This window comes from Drosophila kikkawai, chromosome 2R (genome assembly GCF_030179895.1).
Source record: "Drosophila kikkawai strain 14028-0561.14 chromosome 2R, DkikHiC1v2, whole genome shotgun sequence".
NCBI lineage: Eukaryota > Metazoa > Arthropoda > Insecta > Diptera > Drosophilidae > Drosophila > Drosophila kikkawai.
The window spans coordinates 22,646,571-22,665,885 of record NC_091729.1 but is presented as its reverse complement, the minus strand read 5'-3'; the positions used below and the strand labels follow the sequence as shown (position 1 = coordinate 22,665,885).

Genomic DNA, 19,315 nt, shown 5'->3' with positions numbered 1-19,315 from the left:
CTACAACAATTTTTTGCAGACGCATAATTTTCACCGAAAAGCCGAAAGAAAACCGTGGAAAACGCGAAAAAGCCGTGCAAAAAACGGGCCAAACAAGTAATAAACAAAAGCGCCAAGCAAGAAAGGCCGTAAACTCCGAATTGAAGCGGGGAAAACTGTTGTAGGCTGCTTTTTTTGTACGTGAAAAACTCGCCCCCCATTCCTTATTGAATTTTCAACTCGTGGAGAGGGAGAAGTGAAAAAAGTTTTCGGCCGGAAAAAGGGAATCAAAATCACAACGAATCTAGTGCCGACATGAGCGACTTCCAAACTCAGCAAGCAAGCCTTAGTCAATCTCAGGCGCTGGCCCAGGCAATACAGCGTGCCAAGCAGGTAAGTGGGCCCCGGACCGCCCCTGGGAAGAGGAAGAGCCGGAAGCCGTGTGTGTGTATATATATAACACTATATTCCCTTTCCCGGTAAAACGCAGATTGCTGCAAAGATACAACCGAATCAACAAGGCGGTGCACCAGCGGGCCCATCGCCACCAGCGGGAGGAGGAGGTCCCGGTCCTGGCGGCAACGCTTTTAAGCGAATGAACGACGACGGCGACAGCGGCCCCGAAAGCAAGCGCTCCTTTGGTAGCCCGGATTACGCCAACAACTCTAACATGAGCAGTGGTAGCGGAGGAGGAGGCGGCGGCGGAGGCAGCCAGGGCGGGGCCAGCATCACCCAGGCCATTGCCCAGGCAGCAGCGGTTGCTGCCAGGCTGGCTGCCTCGGCGGGTACCACCTGCGAGGAACAGATCCGCATCCCCGACTCGGTGGCCAGTGCCTTCATGGGTCGTGGAAGCAACGACACCATTACCCACATTCAGGCCGAGTCGGGAGCTAAGGTGCAGGTGATGCAGGATCAGGATCGCGTTCTGATGCTGCGCGGCCAGCGCGAAACCGTGACCAAGGGTCGCGAGATGATCCAGGCGATGGCCAATCGGGGCGGAGGCGGACAGGTAGAGGTCCTGCTCACCATTAACATGCCGCCACCCGGTCCGAGTGGCTATCCGCCGTATCAAGAGATCATGATACCGGGCGCCAAGGTGGGACTGGTTATTGGCAAGGGCGGCGACACCATCAAGCAGCTGCAAGAGAAGACCGGCGCCAAGATGATCATTATACAAGACGGGCCCAATCAGGAGGTGATCAAGCCACTGCGCATATCCGGCGAGGCGCAGAAAATCGAGCACGCCAAGCAGATGGTGCTGGATCTGATTGCCCAAAAGGATGCCCAGACTCAGCAGCAGGGACGAGGTGGCGGTGGCGGCGGAGGAGCAGGAGGTGGTGGTGGCGGAGGCGGCGGGCCTGGCATGGGCTACAACAACTTTAACAATGGCAACGGCGGCGAGAGCGTCGAAGTCTTTGTGCCCAAGATAGCGGTGGGCGTGGTCATTGGCAAGGGCGGCGACATGATCCGAAAGATACAAACCGAATGCGGCTGCAAGTTGCAGTTTATCCAGGGAAAGAACGACGAGATGGGAGACCGAAGGTGCGTCATCCAGGGCACTCGACAGCAAGTCGAGGATGCCAAGCGCACGATTGATGGCTTGATCGAGAACGTGATGGTGAGCGGGCGTCCCTCAGGTGGTCTGTGGATCCCATTTCTAACCAACTCTCCTGATCCAATAGCAACGCAATGGCATGAACCGAAATGGCAATGGAGGTGGCGGCGGCGGAGGCCAAGGAGGTGGCGACCAAAGCAATTCCAATTACGGCTACGGATATGGGGTGAACCATGCCCAAGGCGGACGGGAGGAGATCACATTCCTGGTGCCCGCTTCCAAGTGTGGAGTAGGTTTCATCTTTGGCTTCGATTTGCATTTCCCTTAATATTAAATCGCTTTTTCAGATTGTTATTGGCCGCGGTGGCGAGACCATTAAGCTGATCAACCAGCAATCCGGAGCCCACACCGAAATGGATCGCAATGCCAGCAATCCGCCCAACGAGAAACTCTTCAAATCCAAGGGCACCACCGACCAGGTGGAGGCAGCCCGCCAAATGATCTCCGAAAAGATAAACATGGAGCTGAATGTCATCTCCCGCAAGCCCATCGGCGGAGGAGGTGGTGGCCAAGGAGGCGGGGGCCAGAACAACTCACATCACAATCAACAGCAGGGCGGCGGCTATGGTGGCCCCAATCAAATGCAAGGTGGCGATCCTAGCTCGGGTCAGGGCTATCAGCAGCAACAGCAGCAGCCTTGGGGAGGTGCTCCCTACGGTCAGCAGGGCTGGGATCCGTCCGGTCAGCAGCAACAGCAGCAGCAACAAATGGCGATGGCAGCCAATCAGGGTGCAGCTGCTGGTGCGGGAGCAGGAGGCGGCGGTCAGGATTACTCGGCGCAATGGATAGAATACTACAAGTGAGTTCTGAATTCATTGAACCTCAAAATAACCTTTATAAACGTTTACAAATATTAATTCTTCAGACAAATGGGCTGCCATCGGGAGGCTGAGATGATCGAGCAACAGATGAAGGCCAAGCAAGCGGGCGGTGCCTCCGGCCCTGGCCAGCAGCAACCCCAACAACAGCAGCAGCAGCAGCAACAGCCCCAACAGCAGTCACAGGCCCAGCAGCAAGCAGGTGGTGCCAGCGGAGCTGGAGGAGCCGACTACAGTGCACAATGGGCGGAATATTACCGCAGTGTGGGCAAGATCGAAGAGGCTGAGGCCATTGAAAAGACATTAAAAAACAAGGTAAGAGTTCTACAAATGATCTATATACTTGAATTTAAACTAACAAACTATTTCCTATAATAGTCACAGAACGGAGCACCTAGCGGTGGCCAGAACAATGCGCCTAATCCCGGCCAGGGCGGTGGTCCCAATCCCGGCCAGCAACAGCCCAATCCAGCCGCAGCGGCGGCAGCAGCAGCAGCTGCGGCGGCAGCGGCAGCTAGCGGATATGGACAGAGTATGACACCCAGCCAGTACGCTCAGTATTCGCAGTATTATGCGGCCGCAGCTGCTGCTGGTGGCCAGCCGCAAGGAGCGCCGCAGCCAGGCGGCGGACAGGGTGGCGGTCCACCAGCGGGTTATCCTGGTGGCTATCCAGGCGCTGGCTACGGCGGCTATCCCGGCGCACCGGGCCAACAGCAGCAGAAAACGCACAAAAACGACAAACACTGAGAGCGTTAGGAGAGGGATCGGGAGCGGGAAGCTGAAGTCGACGACGCTTCGATGAAAGGGCGATGCAGGTGCCTTGCATGGGGTGAGTTATACCCAGTTGCTGGTAGTGGAGTGTGTAATATACAAAAATCGATTTGAATTGAACTTGAATTTACCGCCTTTGTAATTTTCCTTTACGTATTTTATTGCTTTACCTATCTGCTTCCGAAAAACCCGCTTAGTTTTAGAAAATGCATCTACCCTCTCCATTTTTAAAGACATTAATGGGTGGTCCTCCAACTGAGCATACGAAAATGTTAATTTTGAAATTCTTCAAGTGGTTATTAGGTTAAGTCTGTCTCTAAGCTATGATTTATTTCAATTGAAAATAATTGTAGATGTACATAGATTTATTTTGTATAATTTGCCTATGCTCAGCTGAGAAACACTGACCCACATCCTCTATATTCTATATATATATATATTGACTTTTTTATATGCTAACCAATCTTATTTACCATGCGTAAAAACTCTTTGCAGTGATCTATTGTTCTACTATGTCCTATGTCTTTTATCCCCCACAAAAAAAACAAAAAAAAAAAAAAGAAAAACTAGCAAATCCGAAAAGAAGATTTTTAGTTGCATTAAAAAAGCAGAAAAACAACAACAGAGCAGCATCGCCCCAAGGACAGAAACAGACAGAGACAACAGGAGGAGGAGCAGGAACGGAGTCAATAAATTGAAAAGTGCAACATTGAACGTTTAGCTTGTGCCGTCGCACTTTTGCATAAATGTAAATTAATATTATTATTAACACGTGTCTATTATTTGGATATTGCCTATAATTCCCCCCATTAGTGCCGTAAGCTCCTTTTCCCGAGAACCTAAGTCTATCTATATATGCCTAAACCTAACATTATGAAAGATATATGCCTATGCCTATTGCTGATGATCATGATCACCATTTGTACAGACACAAAGAAGCCAATTATGACAATGTTTTGGGTGTTTATATATGATTTCTCTCACTTTACCGTCAATTTAGGCAAATCGAACCATCAGCAGTCTCCTTTTAAATACATTTGGGAGAGAACTCCCAATTGCAATAACACTTAAATACCATATATATTCTTAGTGGCTTACGCCTATATATATATATATATAAATTTACTGCTTAAAAGATAACGAACGTTTTTGATACATGAACCCATTTTCACGTAGCCTAGCTTAGTTTATAAAAGAAAAAAACCACTTGAACAACAAGAGAGATCTGCAATTACACACGATCAACGACATCTGCTGATCTGGTAAGATTATTAACTTGTAACCGAACCTTAATCATACAACATTTGCAAAAACGAGGGCCTGGTTCACAGTGAGTTCTTTCTCATGCTAATATTTTCACCTTTCAGTTGGTACTTGATTATTTATAGCTGTAAGCTGAAACTGAATTAACTTAATATAAATTATTTCCTGCTCGACATATATTTGTGTTATATTCGAATCAATAGTTATCCTTAAAAGAACTCAACTCATTTACAAGCAGGAAAATCATGCTTGTTTTAATATACATATATATATATTTATATTATCATATGCAAACATAAAGTATATTCTTTCAGAGACAGAGGCCGCTCTTCAGACGAGTTTTAAACAGAATTACGAAATGAAAAACCCCAAAACTTTTTCACAATATTTAACCCCTAACGAACATGAACAAAATATACAAACAAGATATTGTAAAAGTGTCAAACTTGGTAAGATCATCGTGTGTTGTTGTTATTGTCTATATACAATTATACATAACTATTGCAATTGAATATACTTACCCAAAATGAATGTAGGTCTACCATTATTTATAAACACCACTCTGAAATAATCTAAATTAAGTTTTACGTCTCCCCAAATATCTGATTGTTGCAACAGCAGATGAACCATATATATATTGTAACCGTTGCCGGCTCAGATCGGAATCCAGATCCAGATCCTGATCCGCCCTGCAGTCGGCGAAACTTTGAATAAACATTTAATATATACCATATAATATATATCCATATATATAAACATATTATCAGCATATGGCACTTTGGTGCTTTGTGCGTCCTACTGCGTTTCTATTGATTATATTTATACCCGTTACTCGTAGGATCTCGGGATCTATAGGTCCAAAAGCTACAAAATTTGGGATGTAGGCTCCTCTGAAAATAATATTTAAATTTACTAAAAGTCCACAGAACATTTTGTAGGTCATGATTAAAGTATGCTGTTTTTTATAGGACCACTGAGTAGCGGGTATCACACAGTCGGTGTATTTCGATTGTATTATCATCTATTTTATTTTGAAACCCGTTTCTCGAGCATATTTGCAGAGGCTCTTGTTCTTGGAGATGAGATCTGGGGGATCGGGAGAGGCTTTAACTTTTCGTAGTCGATTGGTCGATATTAGGTATGCTTTGAACCATATTGGAATTACATTTTTTATATCAAACTGCACATTTATAATATTGCTAACTCTGATTATCCTGAATATATTTTCTATATATTATTATTATCTGTGAAATTTTCATATTCAATATATATATAAATATATACATTTCTATATATTTTCCTAGCAACAGCAACGATATTCGATTTCCCGAACAGTGCTCTCTCAATATTACTCATTTCAGTGCTGTATTTTTGTGAAATATCGTTTCAAGGTATCATTTGCTTGCTATATAAGCGGTTTACATTGGCTCCCAAGCCTATCCCATATTTATATTGTTACATTTCGTATACTATATACTTTATATACATATATTAACTAACAACTCATATGATAAGTGTGGCAAAAGGTTAGGGTTTGGATAGCATCCAAAGCAATTGTGAATAGTACCTGTACCTGTATTCAATGGCAGTTTGAAGAAGCTTAGCTCAATATTTATGTGGTTTTGGGAAGTCTTTTCTCTTTCGTTTTTAATTTCAGAAAAGGTTCTCTAGATGATGTGCGTTTACACAGAGAGGTAAGTATGAGACCATATGCCAGATGTAGCGCGTTAAATAACCCATTTCGTTAAGCATTTATTTTGGGTCCAATGTCAAGCCGTTTATTTTGCAATCAAATGATATATATATATTTTTGAAATTGACATTTCTGCATACATTTCCATTTATATTTGATTTAAATTACGTGCTTTGATCTATTTGCAGGACCAATTGAGAGAAAAGTTTATTATATTCCCATATTCTCATTGATATATGTATTTTTACCAGAAATTATCGCAATATTTTTCATATATATATATATACATATTTTTTTTATACATGAAAACCTTTATTTATCTGAATCATCATGACTGACTATCTGTGTGTGTTTCAGCCCTATGTCACCGTGATATCTTCCAATATCTCTGATCCGAAATTAGTTTTAGCTTTCGAAGTAGTTCCTAAATCGTTGTATATAAAATTAATTGTATTACTAGTAATACTTTTCTCATGTCATCGATATTGATTATTTAAATTTCCAAATAAACTTTTCAACTAACGAAAAAAAACCCCAGTAAAGATTATTTTTCACGTGGAAAATTTGTGATTTTTAAGGGTTTCCGTTGTTTTAGGAAACATTTAAGCATTTCCCATCCAAACCGCCAAATAATAATCACCATTTTACTTAATTTGTAGCGTTTTATTACTGAATACACTGCAATTATTTTTTTTTTATTTTTATTTTATCCCTTTAGCACTTTGCAGCGAAACATTGAAAGTTGAAACAGAAACTCATTCAGTGGTTTGGGACACAGACATACATCGAGTTTGTTGTTTTTTTTTTTTTTTTTGTTATTTATTTACGTGTTTACTACAAGAAAACTTACATTGAGATGCGGCTGTGATAAGATTCAAACTGATTTTGTTCTTTGTGGTAATTTCTGTTAGCTTGATATCCGGTTTTTCAATTCTTGTACTCCCTTTTCTTTATTTCTCGTTTTAAAATTAACATACATCTATTTTTACTTCGTTTATATCCTAATATTTATAATATTTAACTTTATTCATTCATTATTTTTTCTCTTTCCATTTTTATCAATCTTTTGTTTGTTTATTTTACTCACACTGGGTCGTGTGAGCTTGTTGCCGAGAAACCTTCCTCCTATCGTCGTCGATCACTAAGGCCAGAGCTCTTTTTTGGGGCGGGGAATATTGAAATAATGGGGTAGAAATTAAAATCTGGAACAACATCTGCTGGGGGGAATCACTCGCTCCGCTTTAGTGTGTATTTTTCTGTGCTGCCCAAAAAGCTCAATTTTTTACATAGCCAAAAACGTTTTGCAAGTGTTTTTTCTTTTTTTCATCCATTTTCGTTTTTGTACTGCTGCCAGTTTTATCAATTTGTAATTTGCTTTTAGTTTATTATTTCTCGTGCCTTAATTTTAAATACATCATTGAACGTCAAATCAAAATGCACTATTTTAGATTTGCTTTTATCGGATTTTTACAATATAATCTTTCTTAATGTACACACTTTTTTGTGCAAAGCTGTCCAAATCAGAAAAAAACGTGTGTATGGATGCTAGAATTGGACAAAATAAAAATTGTATATATACAATTGAATATATATAAGAGTGGATAGTCTACTGCCGCTGACGCTAGGTTTAAGGTTAACTGCAGATAGCTTTTAGGATAGGAGCACAAATTATATACTTATAGGACAACTACTAAGAGTAACTCTTTTCGCGAACTACGCCGGGCGATGTTCTGTCTCGGCAGTTTTTGAAAAGTGCTGTGCAAACAATGTGCTGACTTTGATGTCGCCATTTGTTTTGTTTGTCTTAAGGACCTGGACCCTCCCCCGGCTTTCGTCTCTACGTAGTCTATGTCGCAATTAACTGAAAGAGAATAAAATGTTTAAAATTATGTTTGTTAATGCCAAGGGAGTTCGCTTACCGCTTTGACTGTTGCCTTGATGAAGTCTTTCTTTTCTGTTAGATCAAAGTCTGGATATTTCGCATACACTTGCTTGCACACTGTTTTCATTGTAATCTCCTCGAGATTGGCTTTATCCAAGATCTCTTTGACATAGCCGCGAATTTGTTCATCCTATAAATATAATTATAGATTTAAATACTACATAATACACCTTAGGAGAAGAAGACTAACCGTTGGGAATGCCTGTTTGCCCTTTTTGGTTAGTGGCTCGTCCTCGTCGGATTCGTCCTTGTCATCGACATCATCGTCCTCTTCCTCGGACGACTCCTTCTTTGATTTCTTCGATCGACCATCGGCTTTTGGATAATGGGAAAAAAACAATTAAAAATCGCTCTTGGGGATTCCTTCCGTGGACTTACCCTTTCCAGCTGGTTTTGACTTGTTATTAGCTTTGCTATTTTTCGCAGGCGTTGTGGGTTTCTTACTCTTTTTGGGACGTTCCTCCTGCAGGGAAAATAAGCGTCATGTAACTACCAGATATTGTATATAGTTTAGATGGCTTACCTCGCTTTGATCACTGCCAAACTCGGACAGCTCCTCCTCCTCTTCATCTTCGGATATATCTTCTTCTTCGCTATCGGAATCCTTACGCCTTCGCGCCGCTGCTCCGCGCCCTCTACCTCTTCGTCCAGCTGGCGCAGGTGCTGCTGGTCGTCCACGTTTGCCCACTGCGCCCCGCTTCCGTTTCGGGACCTGTATAGGCGGAGAGATGTTTCAAAACAAATAATGGGAAACAATCATTATTAGGTCAACCTACATCACTATCGGCCTCGGACAGTTCGGATTCCTCTTCCTCCTCTGAATCAGAGTTTCTTCGGCGACTCTTACGCGCCGGACGACCGCGACTGCCACGGCTGGGAGCTTTTCGAGCAGCTGCACCTCCGCCACCACCACCACGACCGGCATCGGAATCCGAATTTCCCGAAGGATTGTACTGTTGATAAAGATAAAAATTATCAAATCTTTTCGCCATTTGCATAACCAACTCGTCTTACATCTGAGCCAGATTCGGAGTCATCATTACGTCTCCTCTTGGCCACTGCCACTTTGTGTTCGCTCTCCTCAGAGCTGGAGAAATCAACATATGCGGACATTTCTGCAAACATAATACAAATTAAGTTAGCTCTAAAAGGTAATTATGAAGTCTGCGATAATCCTACTTTTTCCTGCGGTGGATCGCCTGGGACGTCCAGCGGAATTGCGCGCAGAACCTCTGCCAGCTGGTCCACTGGACTTGGTGCTCTTCCGCTTCTTGTCTTCCTCACTGGGCGGATCTTCCTCATCCTCATCCTCGTCCAGATCCTCTTCCTCGGCATCTTCCTCATCTTCATCGCCCTGCTCCAAGCAGAGCGATTCATCGGGTTCCATTAGGAATTTGAGCACCCGCAGCACAATCTCGTTTTTGCTGCCCTTGCGATCGAGCACAAGTATCTCACAGATGCTGCGCAGACCCTTGTTGTCGACCTTTTTGATGGACTCCAGCTTCTTGTTGTACTCTGCCGAATCCTTGGCGAACTCGAAGCCGGCAAAGGAGCGCAAGTTTTTCTTCACCACGTTGTTCTTGCCCTGGGCTCCAAAGCAGAGCTAAAAAAGAGATCGGGAAATATCAGAGTTTGTATTATAAGATTTGTAAGTTTTGTGGCTAGCTTACTGCATGCAGCGTTTGGAGCCCATCCACACGAGTCTTGTTTATGTTCTCGTTGATGCGATCGATCTCGGCGAGAGCCACGACATTCTCATCATCCTCGGCTACCTCGTTGTTCTTGTCCAAGCCGTCGTTCTCATCACCATCAGCATCATCTTCGGCGTCTTCATCATCCTCTTCGTCGTCATCGTTCTCCGCCTTGCCCAGCTTGCCGTTCTTGGCTTTTGTCGACTCGGTCTTCTTGGCCTTTTCTGCTCCTGCCTTTGGCTTTGCCTCATCTGTGGCATCCTTCTTCTTGTCTTCAGCTTCCGGTTTGGCTTTCTGCTTCTTGTCACCATCCGCGGTGCTGGCCTTGTCATCTTCCTCCTCATTCTCATCCGGCTCATCGCCATCCTCTGTATTTTCATCATCCTTGTCGTCGTCCTCCTCCTTTTTAGCAGCATCCTTGCTGTTACTAGATTTCTTTACAGCCGGCGAAGGGGATTTCTCCTTTTTGTCTGCAGCTGCTAAAATAATGAATTTTAAAGTAATATTATTTAAACTATAAAAACATATCAATATATTAATACATATATAAAATAAAGAAAAAAGTTAACAAAAATTATCTTCAACCTTGGGAAGTCCAATGCTAGGCTTTGGGAGCGCAAGGGGACTATGAATATTGAAGTTTTGCTGTACCTCGACTCTTACTACGCACAACCCATATAGAAGGATTTAGCATGAACAATAGCCAAGGATAATATTAAGAGAAATAGAAGAAATTTAGCATAGTTTTCGAATAAAGTTTTATAAACATTCGCGCGGAGAGGATTCGAACCGCATGCCGGCCGCAACACCATAAACAAGAGACGGAACGACGCGCTAGACCACAGAGCCACTAGGAAGCTCTCTCAGCACGTACATAAACACCAATTGGAAGCCCAAAGGGAATGGGAGACAGAGAGAGCGCTAGAATCAAATAAGAGAGCAGAGCACACGGGCCCCCCTACCAGCCCCCAGAGGGAAAGAGAGAGACAACAAGAATAAAGTTCGCCGCGTTTCTGAAACGCGCGCAAAATTCATTTTATGATTTTTGTTTTTCTCTCTCGTTCTTAGCACACACACACACACACTGACAGGTTGCGGCTGTGTGCGCGTGGCTTTTATTTACCTGCATCCGATTCGGGAGCTGGAGCTGCCGTTGCGTCTCCTTTGGCTTTTTTATCAGCGACGTCATCAGTGGCCGCAGCAGAGGCGTCGACATCGGCGGCGGCAGGGGGTGTCACTGCATCGGTGGCCTTTTCGGCTTTGGCCTCCCCCGCGGCGCCCGCTGCATTTTCCACATCGCTTACCTTATCGGCGGCATTTTCTTTGGCTGCCGTTTCTGCCGCTTTGTTAGCATCCTGCCGATGGAAGGGGAACATGGAAATATACAAAAATCACTCTGAATTACACTTGCTAATTTTTGGCGGCCACTACCATAGGTTTTTGTGCGTTTTTATTCGAACAAGAGTGAGTTTCCACGGCGGGCTTGTGTATGCGTGTCTTTCTCCGAGCGAGAGGAGAGAGGCGATAGAAATTGAAAAAACAACATTGCAAATCTATGAGGCGGCCACACACTCGCCATCCCGCTCACGCGCACGTATTTGTCGGGCGCCCGACGAGCGCAACGACGCCATGTTTATACACACATAAATGAGCGGGGAGAGAACCGATAGTCGGGCACTTTGCATCCACACGGTGGCGGAGAATTTGTTGCGCTTTATTTACACACAAAACACCTTTCCGATCGGGCCGTTTTCTATGCGCCCACCCTACTTGCACTTTCCGGCGAGTTTTCAATGCTTTTTTAGCAATTTACATACCATAATTCTAATGGTTTTTCTGTTTTTCCGTCAGCCGACACACATTCAATCTGGTCACTAGAAGTGGTGCGATAGTATCGCGGGCGGCAGGTACTAAAAAATGCCACGCCGCATAAAGGGTGTTCTTTTCTGGCGTAGTTTTGGTGGGCTTTTAAGGGGTTTATAACGTTAAATAAACGATTATGTAATTTTATATTTATTTTAACACATTTTTAATTGTTACTTTTTGAGATTTATTTAATCGCAAAATTAAAATTTTATAGTTTTCGAGCGTTATATTTGATTGTGCTGGTTTCCGATATTTTGGTTTTTGGTTTTTGTGCCATACGGTCCCACTGGAACAGAAAAAGCGCGCGGCGTGTTTTTGCAAACAAAACAATTTTGGCAAAACGTTGGCATTGCCTCCTAAAATCCAACATTTGTTTATATTCTTCTGATTTGGAATAACTAGACTGCCATGGGAATTTTGGGCTTATCCAAGCTCATCGCCGACTTGGCCCCGCAGGCCATTCGCGAAAGTGAGATCAAGAACTTCTTCGGTGAGTTACCTACGCTTTCTTTAATTATAGAACTAATTCCTAGTTTGTTCTATTTTCTTCTAAAGGTCGCAAGGTGGCCATTGATGCTAGTATGTGCCTGTATCAGTTTCTCATCGCTGTGCGTGCCGAGGGCGCCCAGTTGGCCAGTGTAAATGGTGATCCCACTTCCCACTTGATGGGCATGTTCTATCGCACCATCCGTTTGCTGGACAACGGAATCAAGCCGGTGTATGTTTTCGATGGCAAACCCCCAGATCTAAAGTCCGGAGAGCTGGCCAAGCGAGCCGAGCGAAGGGAGGAAGCGGAGAAGGCTTTGAAAGCGGCCACGGATGCGGGAGATGATGCCGGCATCGAGAAGTTCAATCGCCGATTGGTGCGTGTGACCAAGGATCACGCCAATGAGGCCAAGGAGTTGCTCTCGCTTATGGGCGTGCCCTTTGTGGAGGCTCCCTGCGAGGCGGAGGCGCAGTGCGCTGCCTTGGTCAAGGCGGGCAAGGTCTATGCCACTGCCACGGAGGATATGGATGCCCTTACCTTCGGCTCCACGAAGCTGCTGCGATACCTTACCTACAGCGAGGCACGCAAAATGCCCGTCAAGGAGTTCAATTACGACAAGCTGCTCGAGGGTCTGTCCATCAACAGCCGGGAGTTTATCGATCTCTGCATCCTGCTCGGTTGCGATTACTGCGAGAGCATCAAGGGCATCGGGCCCAAGCGAGCCATTGAGCTGATCAACAATTACAGGGATATCGAGACCATACTGGACAATTTGGATACCAGCAAGTACACAGTGCCCGAGAACTGGAACTACAAGGTGGCGCGCGAGCTGTTCATCGAACCGGAGGTGGCCAATGCCGAGAACATCGATCTCAAGTGGACGGAACCCGACGAGGAGGGTCTGGTCAAGTTCCTCTGCGGCGACCGGCAGTTCAATGAGGAACGCGTTCGCAGCGGCGCCAAGAAACTTCTCAAATCGAAACAGGCCCAGACCCAGGTGCGACTCGATAGCTTCTTCAAGACCCTGCCCAGTACACCGAGTGCCATCAATGCTGCCAAACGGAAGGCCGAGGAGGCCAAGAAGAGTGCCAACAACAAGAAGGCCAAGACCAGCGGGGGCGGAGCTCGTGGCAGAAGGCCCAAGTAGGAAACTCTGGTTGTGGTCTGGAAAAAACATACAATTCTTTTAATATTAAACTTATCCGTATTTAAAGCCTACGCATACAATAATAAAAACTACATCTTTGAGCTTAATCCTAGTTGGTCTGCTTGTGGGCGCGGTGAGGTTGGGATGTTGGATTATGGATATATTGGATTTTGAATTAAGAGCTTGGATTCTAAGGATTCCTAGGTAGCTGGGCTGCGTGCGGGGACTACAGCAAATACTGCTTGGCCAAAGCGCGCAGAAATCTCGATTTCCGCACCATGGCGCTCTCTCGTTTGATCTCCTCGTTGTTGTTTGCATTCAGCTCCAGGGTGCCCATCATGGAGATCTGTTTTGATGGAAAATAAACAGATAAAGATCATTTCCCACTGGTACCATATAGCTACCGCTTCTTACCGCTTCCAGTTTCCGACTGTGCTCGCCTCGTTTCGCGTGCAGGTTGACTATGAACTCCAGCAGCGTTGTGTCCCAAATGCAGCTGTAATACGCATCCATGGCGTCCGTGAAATTCGACGACTTCTCGCTGAGATTCTTAAACACAATGCCGTAGTCGATTTCATCGAGAAACTGGCACAGAACTGTGGCCTGCATGTGGCAGCCAAGATTGGCGGCACACCGAATCATCTTGCGGATGACATAGTCATCGGCCACATTCCTTTGCAGCGGCATCGTGCAGTAATCCGTTCCGGTGACCAAAGCGTTCACATAGCAGCGCATGGCGGACTCATTGTTGCCAATGGCCAGGTCTAGGTCGCCCTTCATCTTTAGCCAGGATATGGTTTGGGGATAGTAGGCCAAGGCCTCGGATAGCAGCCATTGAAGGATCTCGCAGACGCTCCTCAAGCTGTAGCTGATGGGGCTGAAATGGGGAAAACCGAGAGGATTAGCCTGGCATTATATCATCTAAAGGATAAACTTTTTACTTGTTTATGCTCGTGGGCCACAGCTGCATATACTCGCAGCTCAGATCATGATTGGGATCGTCCTTGAGGATGTTATGGATCTTGCCCAGCATGGAAATGGCCAGCCCAAAGACGCTCTGGTGACGGATGCGTTGCAGGAAGGCCTGCAGAGAGCTGATCCCGCCCATACCCGACGAAGCCCGCTTGGGGACATTAAGGAACATGCTTAGCATAAGCTCCCAGGAGTCGCGACACACCTTCTTGGGGCCCTTCATCTTCTCCATCTCGATGAAGGTGGCGGCAAAGGCCAGCGGCATTTCCAGCGGACCTGCCCGCTTGTCCAGGTAAAGTAGAGGTGGGAATTCCGTAAGGTTGAGCAGCATGATCGCACAGCTCTCGAGGATGTCCGGCCGCGGGATGATTGAATCTCCCGCCTGCAGGGCTCCCAAGCATTGCTTACATCTACCGCTAAGTGCTTGGAGATCCAGCGGCTTCTGGTGCCACTCCTCCAGGCATTGCGTAATCTGTATATGCAGGATCTCCCAGGTGAGCAGCTTGCACATCAGCTGCACATTGGCCGCCATCTCCTGCCGTTGCGTCTCCGACTTCAGTACGCTGAGCATGGACACCGCGTCTATGTAGTTGCCCCTGGTTGCCAGTTCTCTTGCTTTTCCCAGCAGCACATAACTGAAATCCTGCAGGAAGCTAACTGGCATGGCCATGATCAAGGCCTTTAGGGGCTGTGGCACATCCCAACTGGGATTGATGGCCCAGAGGGGTTTGGCAGGCGCTGTGCCGCAGAGTTTCACCAGCAGTATCCTCACTGTATTGGCATTGGTGCAGCTGATCAGTTGTCGTTCCAAGGCGCCCACATCTATTCGGTTCACTGGAGGAGAGAATGAGAACGTTAAGTAAGCTTACTGACATTAATTTTTTTGAGAACACTTACTCTTCGAGTGGCACATCCAGTCGGAGAGCGAGGCCAGCGAGTTCGTGGGCACTGGCGGTGCTGCCTGCAGCATCTGCTCATCCAAATCCTTAAGCTCATCGGCCGTAAAAAGGCCAAACCCCCGCACTGTCTGCAGTAGAGGCCGCGACTGTCCTCCCTGATGCATCAAGCAATCAATGAGAAACTGCTTGAGCGCCTCCTGCTCCTTGGGACTGCAGTAGCCTAGCACCTCCTGGAGACCCTCTACCAGCGGCGGCAGGCAGTCCAGTTCCCGATACTTCTCAAAGTACTCCACGCTGCCAAATATGCTGCCCCACTCGAAGATGTTGCGAACGACATTCAAGGCGGCCACTTGCAGTTGGAGCTGGACGGTTTCCTTGAGCAAGCCTGTGGAGAGCGTGCCCTCGATGTCCAGTTCCAGTTGCCTTCGACTAACGAGTGGAATTTCCCTGGCTTTATTGTCTAACCGCAGGATGGGCACAATGTCCGCATAATTGTTTAGCAGGGATTGTTGAAACCGTTCCAGGAGAGTCTGAGCCTGAGCACTGATGCCACAGGCTTGCAGCAAACCCTCCAGTTCCTCCGGCCGTATGTGACAGAAGTGGAGCGTGGTCTGAGGGGGTATGGCTTGCAGATTGCTATTGCAGGCGGCGGCCGCTTCTCGGGCCAAGACATACTGTTTGGTGTACAGGTAGTACTGGGCCAGCTCATAGTGTAGCTGGGCCCGCAGCTCCTGTGGCGTAATCAGATGCATTAGATCATAGTTCTGGCCTGTTCCCAGATCGTCGCACTGCAGCGTTACAAAGCTATCGTAGTGGAAGACGTAGAAGGGCTTCGCCGAGGCGCACAGCTGCTGCAGATACTCGATGGAGGGTTGTGTGGGTGTCTCCAGGAACTGCTGCAGTTGATCTATCGTTTGGTACCTGGAGAGATACAAGAAAACTTGTTAGCAGGCAGGAAATGGAGCATCGCAGTGGACCTACATATTCGGCGGACGTTGCGTTTTCAGAGCCTGTTCCTTGATGAGCTGTAATCGTAGCAGCAGTCGGTGATATATGGTCAGGGCAAACCTCGCTGCTCTCTCATTGCCAGCCGCAGCTAAGGTTAATGTTTGATTAATAAAACTTGGAGTAATCCTTGGGAGCAAACTACTCACATATCTTCATGTCGAATTCACTGGGCAGGGGAATACCTAAAGGGCGACCATAGCTAATTGTGCAGAGATCTCGCAGCAGGGCCAGCTGCATAAACACTGGCAGGTTCTTCTCCAGCGCATCCAGATCCCACTTCAGCCAGGTGGCAACCTTAAGCTCCAGAATCTTGAGGGCCAGCTGCTTTCTCGTCAACTGTAAACCATTCTCTCCTGCAATTTGTGGAATGGGTGGCACAATCAGGGCGGCGGAAGCGGCTGGAGTGGGCGCATTGGCACCGCCAACCACGCCGGGAATGGGACCGCCGGAACCGGGTACCGCCAAGCTTTGCAAGTCGCTGCCCGGCGTCACAACCGATGCCATTGCCGTGTCTGGTGTCATGCTGATGAACTGCATGATCAGCTCCATGGCGCTGGGCTCTGCAACAGAGAGGGTAAACCGTCATAACCATTGGACATCCGAAAGATTCCACAAGTGATACCCCCTTACCGGGATGCGGACGCTGTAGGTGCTGCGTTATCTTGTGCGGATCGAGCAGAAACTCGAACCACAGCACCGTCTCGGCGGCCAGCGGCACGGGCTTCGGCTTGAGCGGATCATCCATGCTGAATCCTTTCCGAAATCACCAATCAAAACAAAAATTAAACAAAATCTCGTTCAGCAGTGTTGCATGGCGAAATGAATCGATGACGAGACAGCTGGCGCTCAATTTTTTCTTGTCCACTTCTTCGGGCGAACGGTCACACTGCGTGCTCGCGCTCTCATTTTTGTGCCGATAATGCTCAAATTTGCGTTTATGAGCGTGATTTCCGTCTATCGGTAAATGTATCGCATGGCCGGAAACGGAAATTACAAACACCAGCAACTATATCTTAAGCGTGTGAAAAATAATGATTATTTTAGATTTGTAATTCCATTTAATTTTTAAAACCACTAAATATGTAATTTATTTAATTTAACGAATTCATCATGCAGAATTTTTTTTATTAATTTAATTTTATATCCACTTGGAAAATGGGCTATAAAATTACTACGAATAAAATTGTATCTATCAATATTAATTTTAAATGAAATATTTGATACGAAAAAAAAATACAAACAATTAGGTAAAATTTTATATTTTTTGTAGATTTAGATATTTTACATAATTAAAAGTTATTACATTTTTTTCACAAGAAAATGTTGAATTTAAATACATTTTTTACATACTGTTTTATTCAACTGACACATTTCTTTTCTATTTTTGGTTAGATTTCCAAAAAACCAAACCTCTATTTTATCCACCATCCAATCTTAAAATTATTTTCGACCTTATTTTATTTGTCTTTCCAGAGTTGACACATTTTTGGTTTTATCTCCGCCTCATAGGACGTCATAAAATTCTAATTTATATCGCCTTTGCACATAAATCGATGGACATAATAATAATAAAATAATAAAAAAAAAAAAACAAACAGAAAACGATCAAAGGGGAGTACCTAATCCGTACTGCCCAAGACATTTGATTTTTTTTTCGTTGTTGTTGTTCATTAAAAATGTAAAATAGCTTGAAAAACTATTCGGGTAATTTATGCAAATATTTATGTTTGTTGAATTTCGAGTGAGTTGCTCTAAAGTTGGACTGTCTTCGACTCTTTAAGCTCGATTTCGTTGGAGGCACTGTGAGAAATATATGAATATTTCACATTTAATATGGATAATAATTCCCTTTCGGCGATGGTTACCTTTTTGCCAGTGTAATGGAGCTCAAACTTCTCCAAATTTTATAGTTGTCTCTTTTTTTTTTAGAGCCGTCTCTGATCGTGAACTTTATGAGCATTTCTTGGACCCCCGATAATCTGAATCTTAAAAAATATTTAACGTTCAATCAGGTGATTTTATGCAAATTACACGTTTCCAATTTAATACATATGCATGGCGTCGGGTCTGTGACGGTGACTCCTCTGTTTTTATGGCATTTTTCATCTGCTTATGAAGATTTTTGTTTCAGTGGATGAGGCTGACCGGGGCTAGAGGCACGTCAAGGAACGTCAAGGAACGTCTAGAAAAAAATCCAACGGAATGAAATTTCGAAATAGAAATATATTTTATTTCTGGGGTCACGATGGGCGATAATCTTTTTACTTTGTTGTCTCGCCATTTTTCCTATAATTATGCAATAAATAACGCAGCAAGGAGACTTAATTTTTGAATGTTTCTTCGCATAAGAAAAGCGTACAAATCTTTTTTAGTTGTCTTTCGTTTTTGAGGGGGGTAAAGCGGACGGGAAAGGGGTTTTTCTTTTTTCGGGGGTGGCCCATAAAAACGTCAAATGCGTAAAAGTATTATTCCGATTTTCGTGTTAATATCGTCATAAATTTTAATAATAAATTGACATCGAAAAAGAATAAACCTTTGAGTCTAAAATTAGCTTTCGCCTTGAAGTCTTCGGGGAATATGGCCATAGGTATTCATTCATAGTTTGTTGAAGCAGCCTGAAAATTCCAATCGAATGATCCGATCCGTACCATTTGGCTCTATCTGTCATAGTTGCCCGAATCAGCGAAATTTCTAATCGCTTTTAGGTTCAAAGTTGGCACCAAGGAATGCGTCTGTTTTGACGATTCGACTTGGGACTATTAAAAAATATTAAGAGCTAAACGTCAGCTAAGTCATTGCTAAATAACATTGATTAGGCGCCTGATTTCGAAAGCATGTCAGCTGGGTTATCATTCAATTTCGAAATCACTCGAACGAACACAGCTTCGGATCAGTGGCGTTTCTCGGTCAGGGTGCCATGAAAGGTATATATGTATATACCATATATATATGTTTTCGGGAATGGGCTTCCTTCCTTTGGTTTCCCCAACTCAAAAGTCTGATTAGATTCCCGAAATAGTTGTACTATTTAGTTGCTAGGGGAAGTGCCAGCCATGTTAAATATTTGCATAATATGCCATACTTTGTTCACAAATTAATGTAAATTTCGGTACACCTCTGGCTCTAGAAAACCAGAAAGCACTGGGCCCAAAAAGTTAGCATAG

The 19,315-nt window shown here is 44.9% G+C and overlaps 4 protein-coding genes and 1 long non-coding RNA gene across 7 annotated transcripts; 2 read left to right on the top strand and 3 right to left on the bottom strand.

The window, feature by feature from the left end:
• The first annotated feature begins 8 nt into the window (after positions 1-8).
• On the top strand, positions 9-3,952 carry Psi (P-element somatic inhibitor). Its single transcript, XM_017169026.3, has 7 exons — positions 9-372; positions 470-1,597; positions 1,662-1,823; positions 1,882-2,393; positions 2,460-2,727; positions 2,791-3,241; positions 3,679-3,952. Exons 1-6 carry the CDS (start codon positions 295-297, stop codon positions 3,157-3,159), a joined length of 2,517 nt encoding a protein of 838 aa, XP_017024515.1. The 5' UTR covers positions 9-294; the 3' UTR covers positions 3,160-3,241; positions 3,679-3,952.
• A 2,945-nt stretch (positions 3,953-6,897) lies between these two features.
• Dek (protein) lies at positions 6,898-11,727 on the bottom strand. 3 transcript variants are annotated; one of them, XM_017169027.3, is made up of 11 exons: positions 11,590-11,727; positions 10,896-11,127; positions 9,752-10,251; positions 9,261-9,684; positions 9,096-9,196; positions 8,858-9,034; positions 8,605-8,793; positions 8,460-8,544; positions 8,272-8,396; positions 8,059-8,211; positions 6,898-8,000 (listed from the first exon to the last, which is right to left on the bottom strand). In XM_017169027.3, exons 1-11 carry the CDS (start codon positions 11,590-11,592, stop codon positions 7,986-7,988), a joined length of 2,004 nt encoding a protein of 667 aa, XP_017024516.1. In that variant the 5' UTR covers positions 11,593-11,727; the 3' UTR covers positions 6,898-7,985. The 3 variants fall into 3 exon arrangements, with proteins under 3 accessions (XP_017024516.1, XP_070139728.1, XP_017024518.1); XM_070283627.1 differs by having other exon boundaries at positions 9,752-10,248; XM_017169029.3 differs by lacking the exon at positions 11,590-11,727 and adding an exon at positions 11,204-11,327.
• A 185-nt stretch (positions 11,728-11,912) lies between these two features.
• Fen1 (flap endonuclease 1) lies at positions 11,913-13,379 on the top strand. Its single transcript, XM_017169031.3, has 2 exons — positions 11,913-12,128; positions 12,194-13,379. Exons 1-2 carry the CDS (start codon positions 12,047-12,049, stop codon positions 13,270-13,272), a joined length of 1,161 nt encoding a protein of 386 aa, XP_017024520.1. The 5' UTR covers positions 11,913-12,046; the 3' UTR covers positions 13,273-13,379.
• IntS8 (integrator complex subunit 8) lies at positions 13,283-16,985 on the bottom strand. Its single transcript, XM_017169025.2, has 7 exons — positions 16,782-16,985; positions 16,298-16,711; positions 16,125-16,239; positions 15,142-16,064; positions 14,214-15,078; positions 13,687-14,149; positions 13,283-13,618 (listed from the first exon to the last, which is right to left on the bottom strand). Exons 1-7 carry the CDS (start codon positions 16,894-16,896, stop codon positions 13,499-13,501), a joined length of 3,015 nt encoding a protein of 1,004 aa, XP_017024514.1. The 5' UTR covers positions 16,897-16,985; the 3' UTR covers positions 13,283-13,498.
• A 476-nt stretch (positions 16,986-17,461) lies between these two features.
• LOC138928147 (uncharacterized) lies at positions 17,462-18,416 on the bottom strand. The gene is made up of 3 exons (XR_011444626.1): positions 18,201-18,416; positions 18,017-18,136; positions 17,462-17,951 (listed from the first exon to the last, which is right to left on the bottom strand). It is a non-coding gene; the product is annotated as an uncharacterized lncRNA (long non-coding RNA).
• Positions 18,417-19,315: the final 899 nt, after the last annotated feature.

Bases quoted from the DNA above. Each gene is read 5' to 3' on its own strand.
- Psi (XM_017169026.3), top strand. From the start codon at position 295: ATGAGCGACTTCCAAACTCAGCAAGCAAGCCTTAGTCAATCTCAGGCG. The intron at 2,394-2,459 runs GTGAGTTCTGAA...TTAATTCTTCAG, and splicing joins CAATGGATAGAATACTACAA to ACAAATGGGCTGCCATCGGG. The intron at 2,728-2,790 runs GTAAGAGTTCTA...TTCCTATAATAG, and splicing joins AAAAGACATTAAAAAACAAG to TCACAGAACGGAGCACCTAG.
- Dek (XM_017169027.3), bottom strand. The intron at 9,035-9,095 runs GTAAGACGAGTT...CTTTATCAACAG, and splicing joins ACTCCGAATCTGGCTCAGAT to TACAATCCTTCGGGAAATTC. The intron at 8,545-8,604 runs GTAAGCCATCTA...TTTTCCCTGCAG, and splicing joins TTGGCAGTGATCAAAGCGAG to GAGGAACGTCCCAAAAAGAG.
- Fen1 (XM_017169031.3), top strand. From the start codon at position 12,047: ATGGGAATTTTGGGCTTATCCAAGCTCATCGCCGACTTGGCCCCGCAG. The intron at 12,129-12,193 runs GTGAGTTACCTA...TTTCTTCTAAAG, and splicing joins TGAGATCAAGAACTTCTTCG to GTCGCAAGGTGGCCATTGAT.
- IntS8 (XM_017169025.2), bottom strand. From the start codon at position 16,896: ATGGATGATCCGCTCAAGCCGAAGCCCGTGCCGCTGGCCGCCGAGACG. The intron at 16,712-16,781 runs GTAAGGGGGTAT...TCTCTGTTGCAG, and splicing joins CCTACAGCGTCCGCATCCCG to AGCCCAGCGCCATGGAGCTG. The intron at 15,079-15,141 runs GTAAGTGTTCTC...TCTCTCCTCCAG, and splicing joins CTGGATGTGCCACTCGAAGA to TGAACCGAATAGATGTGGGC.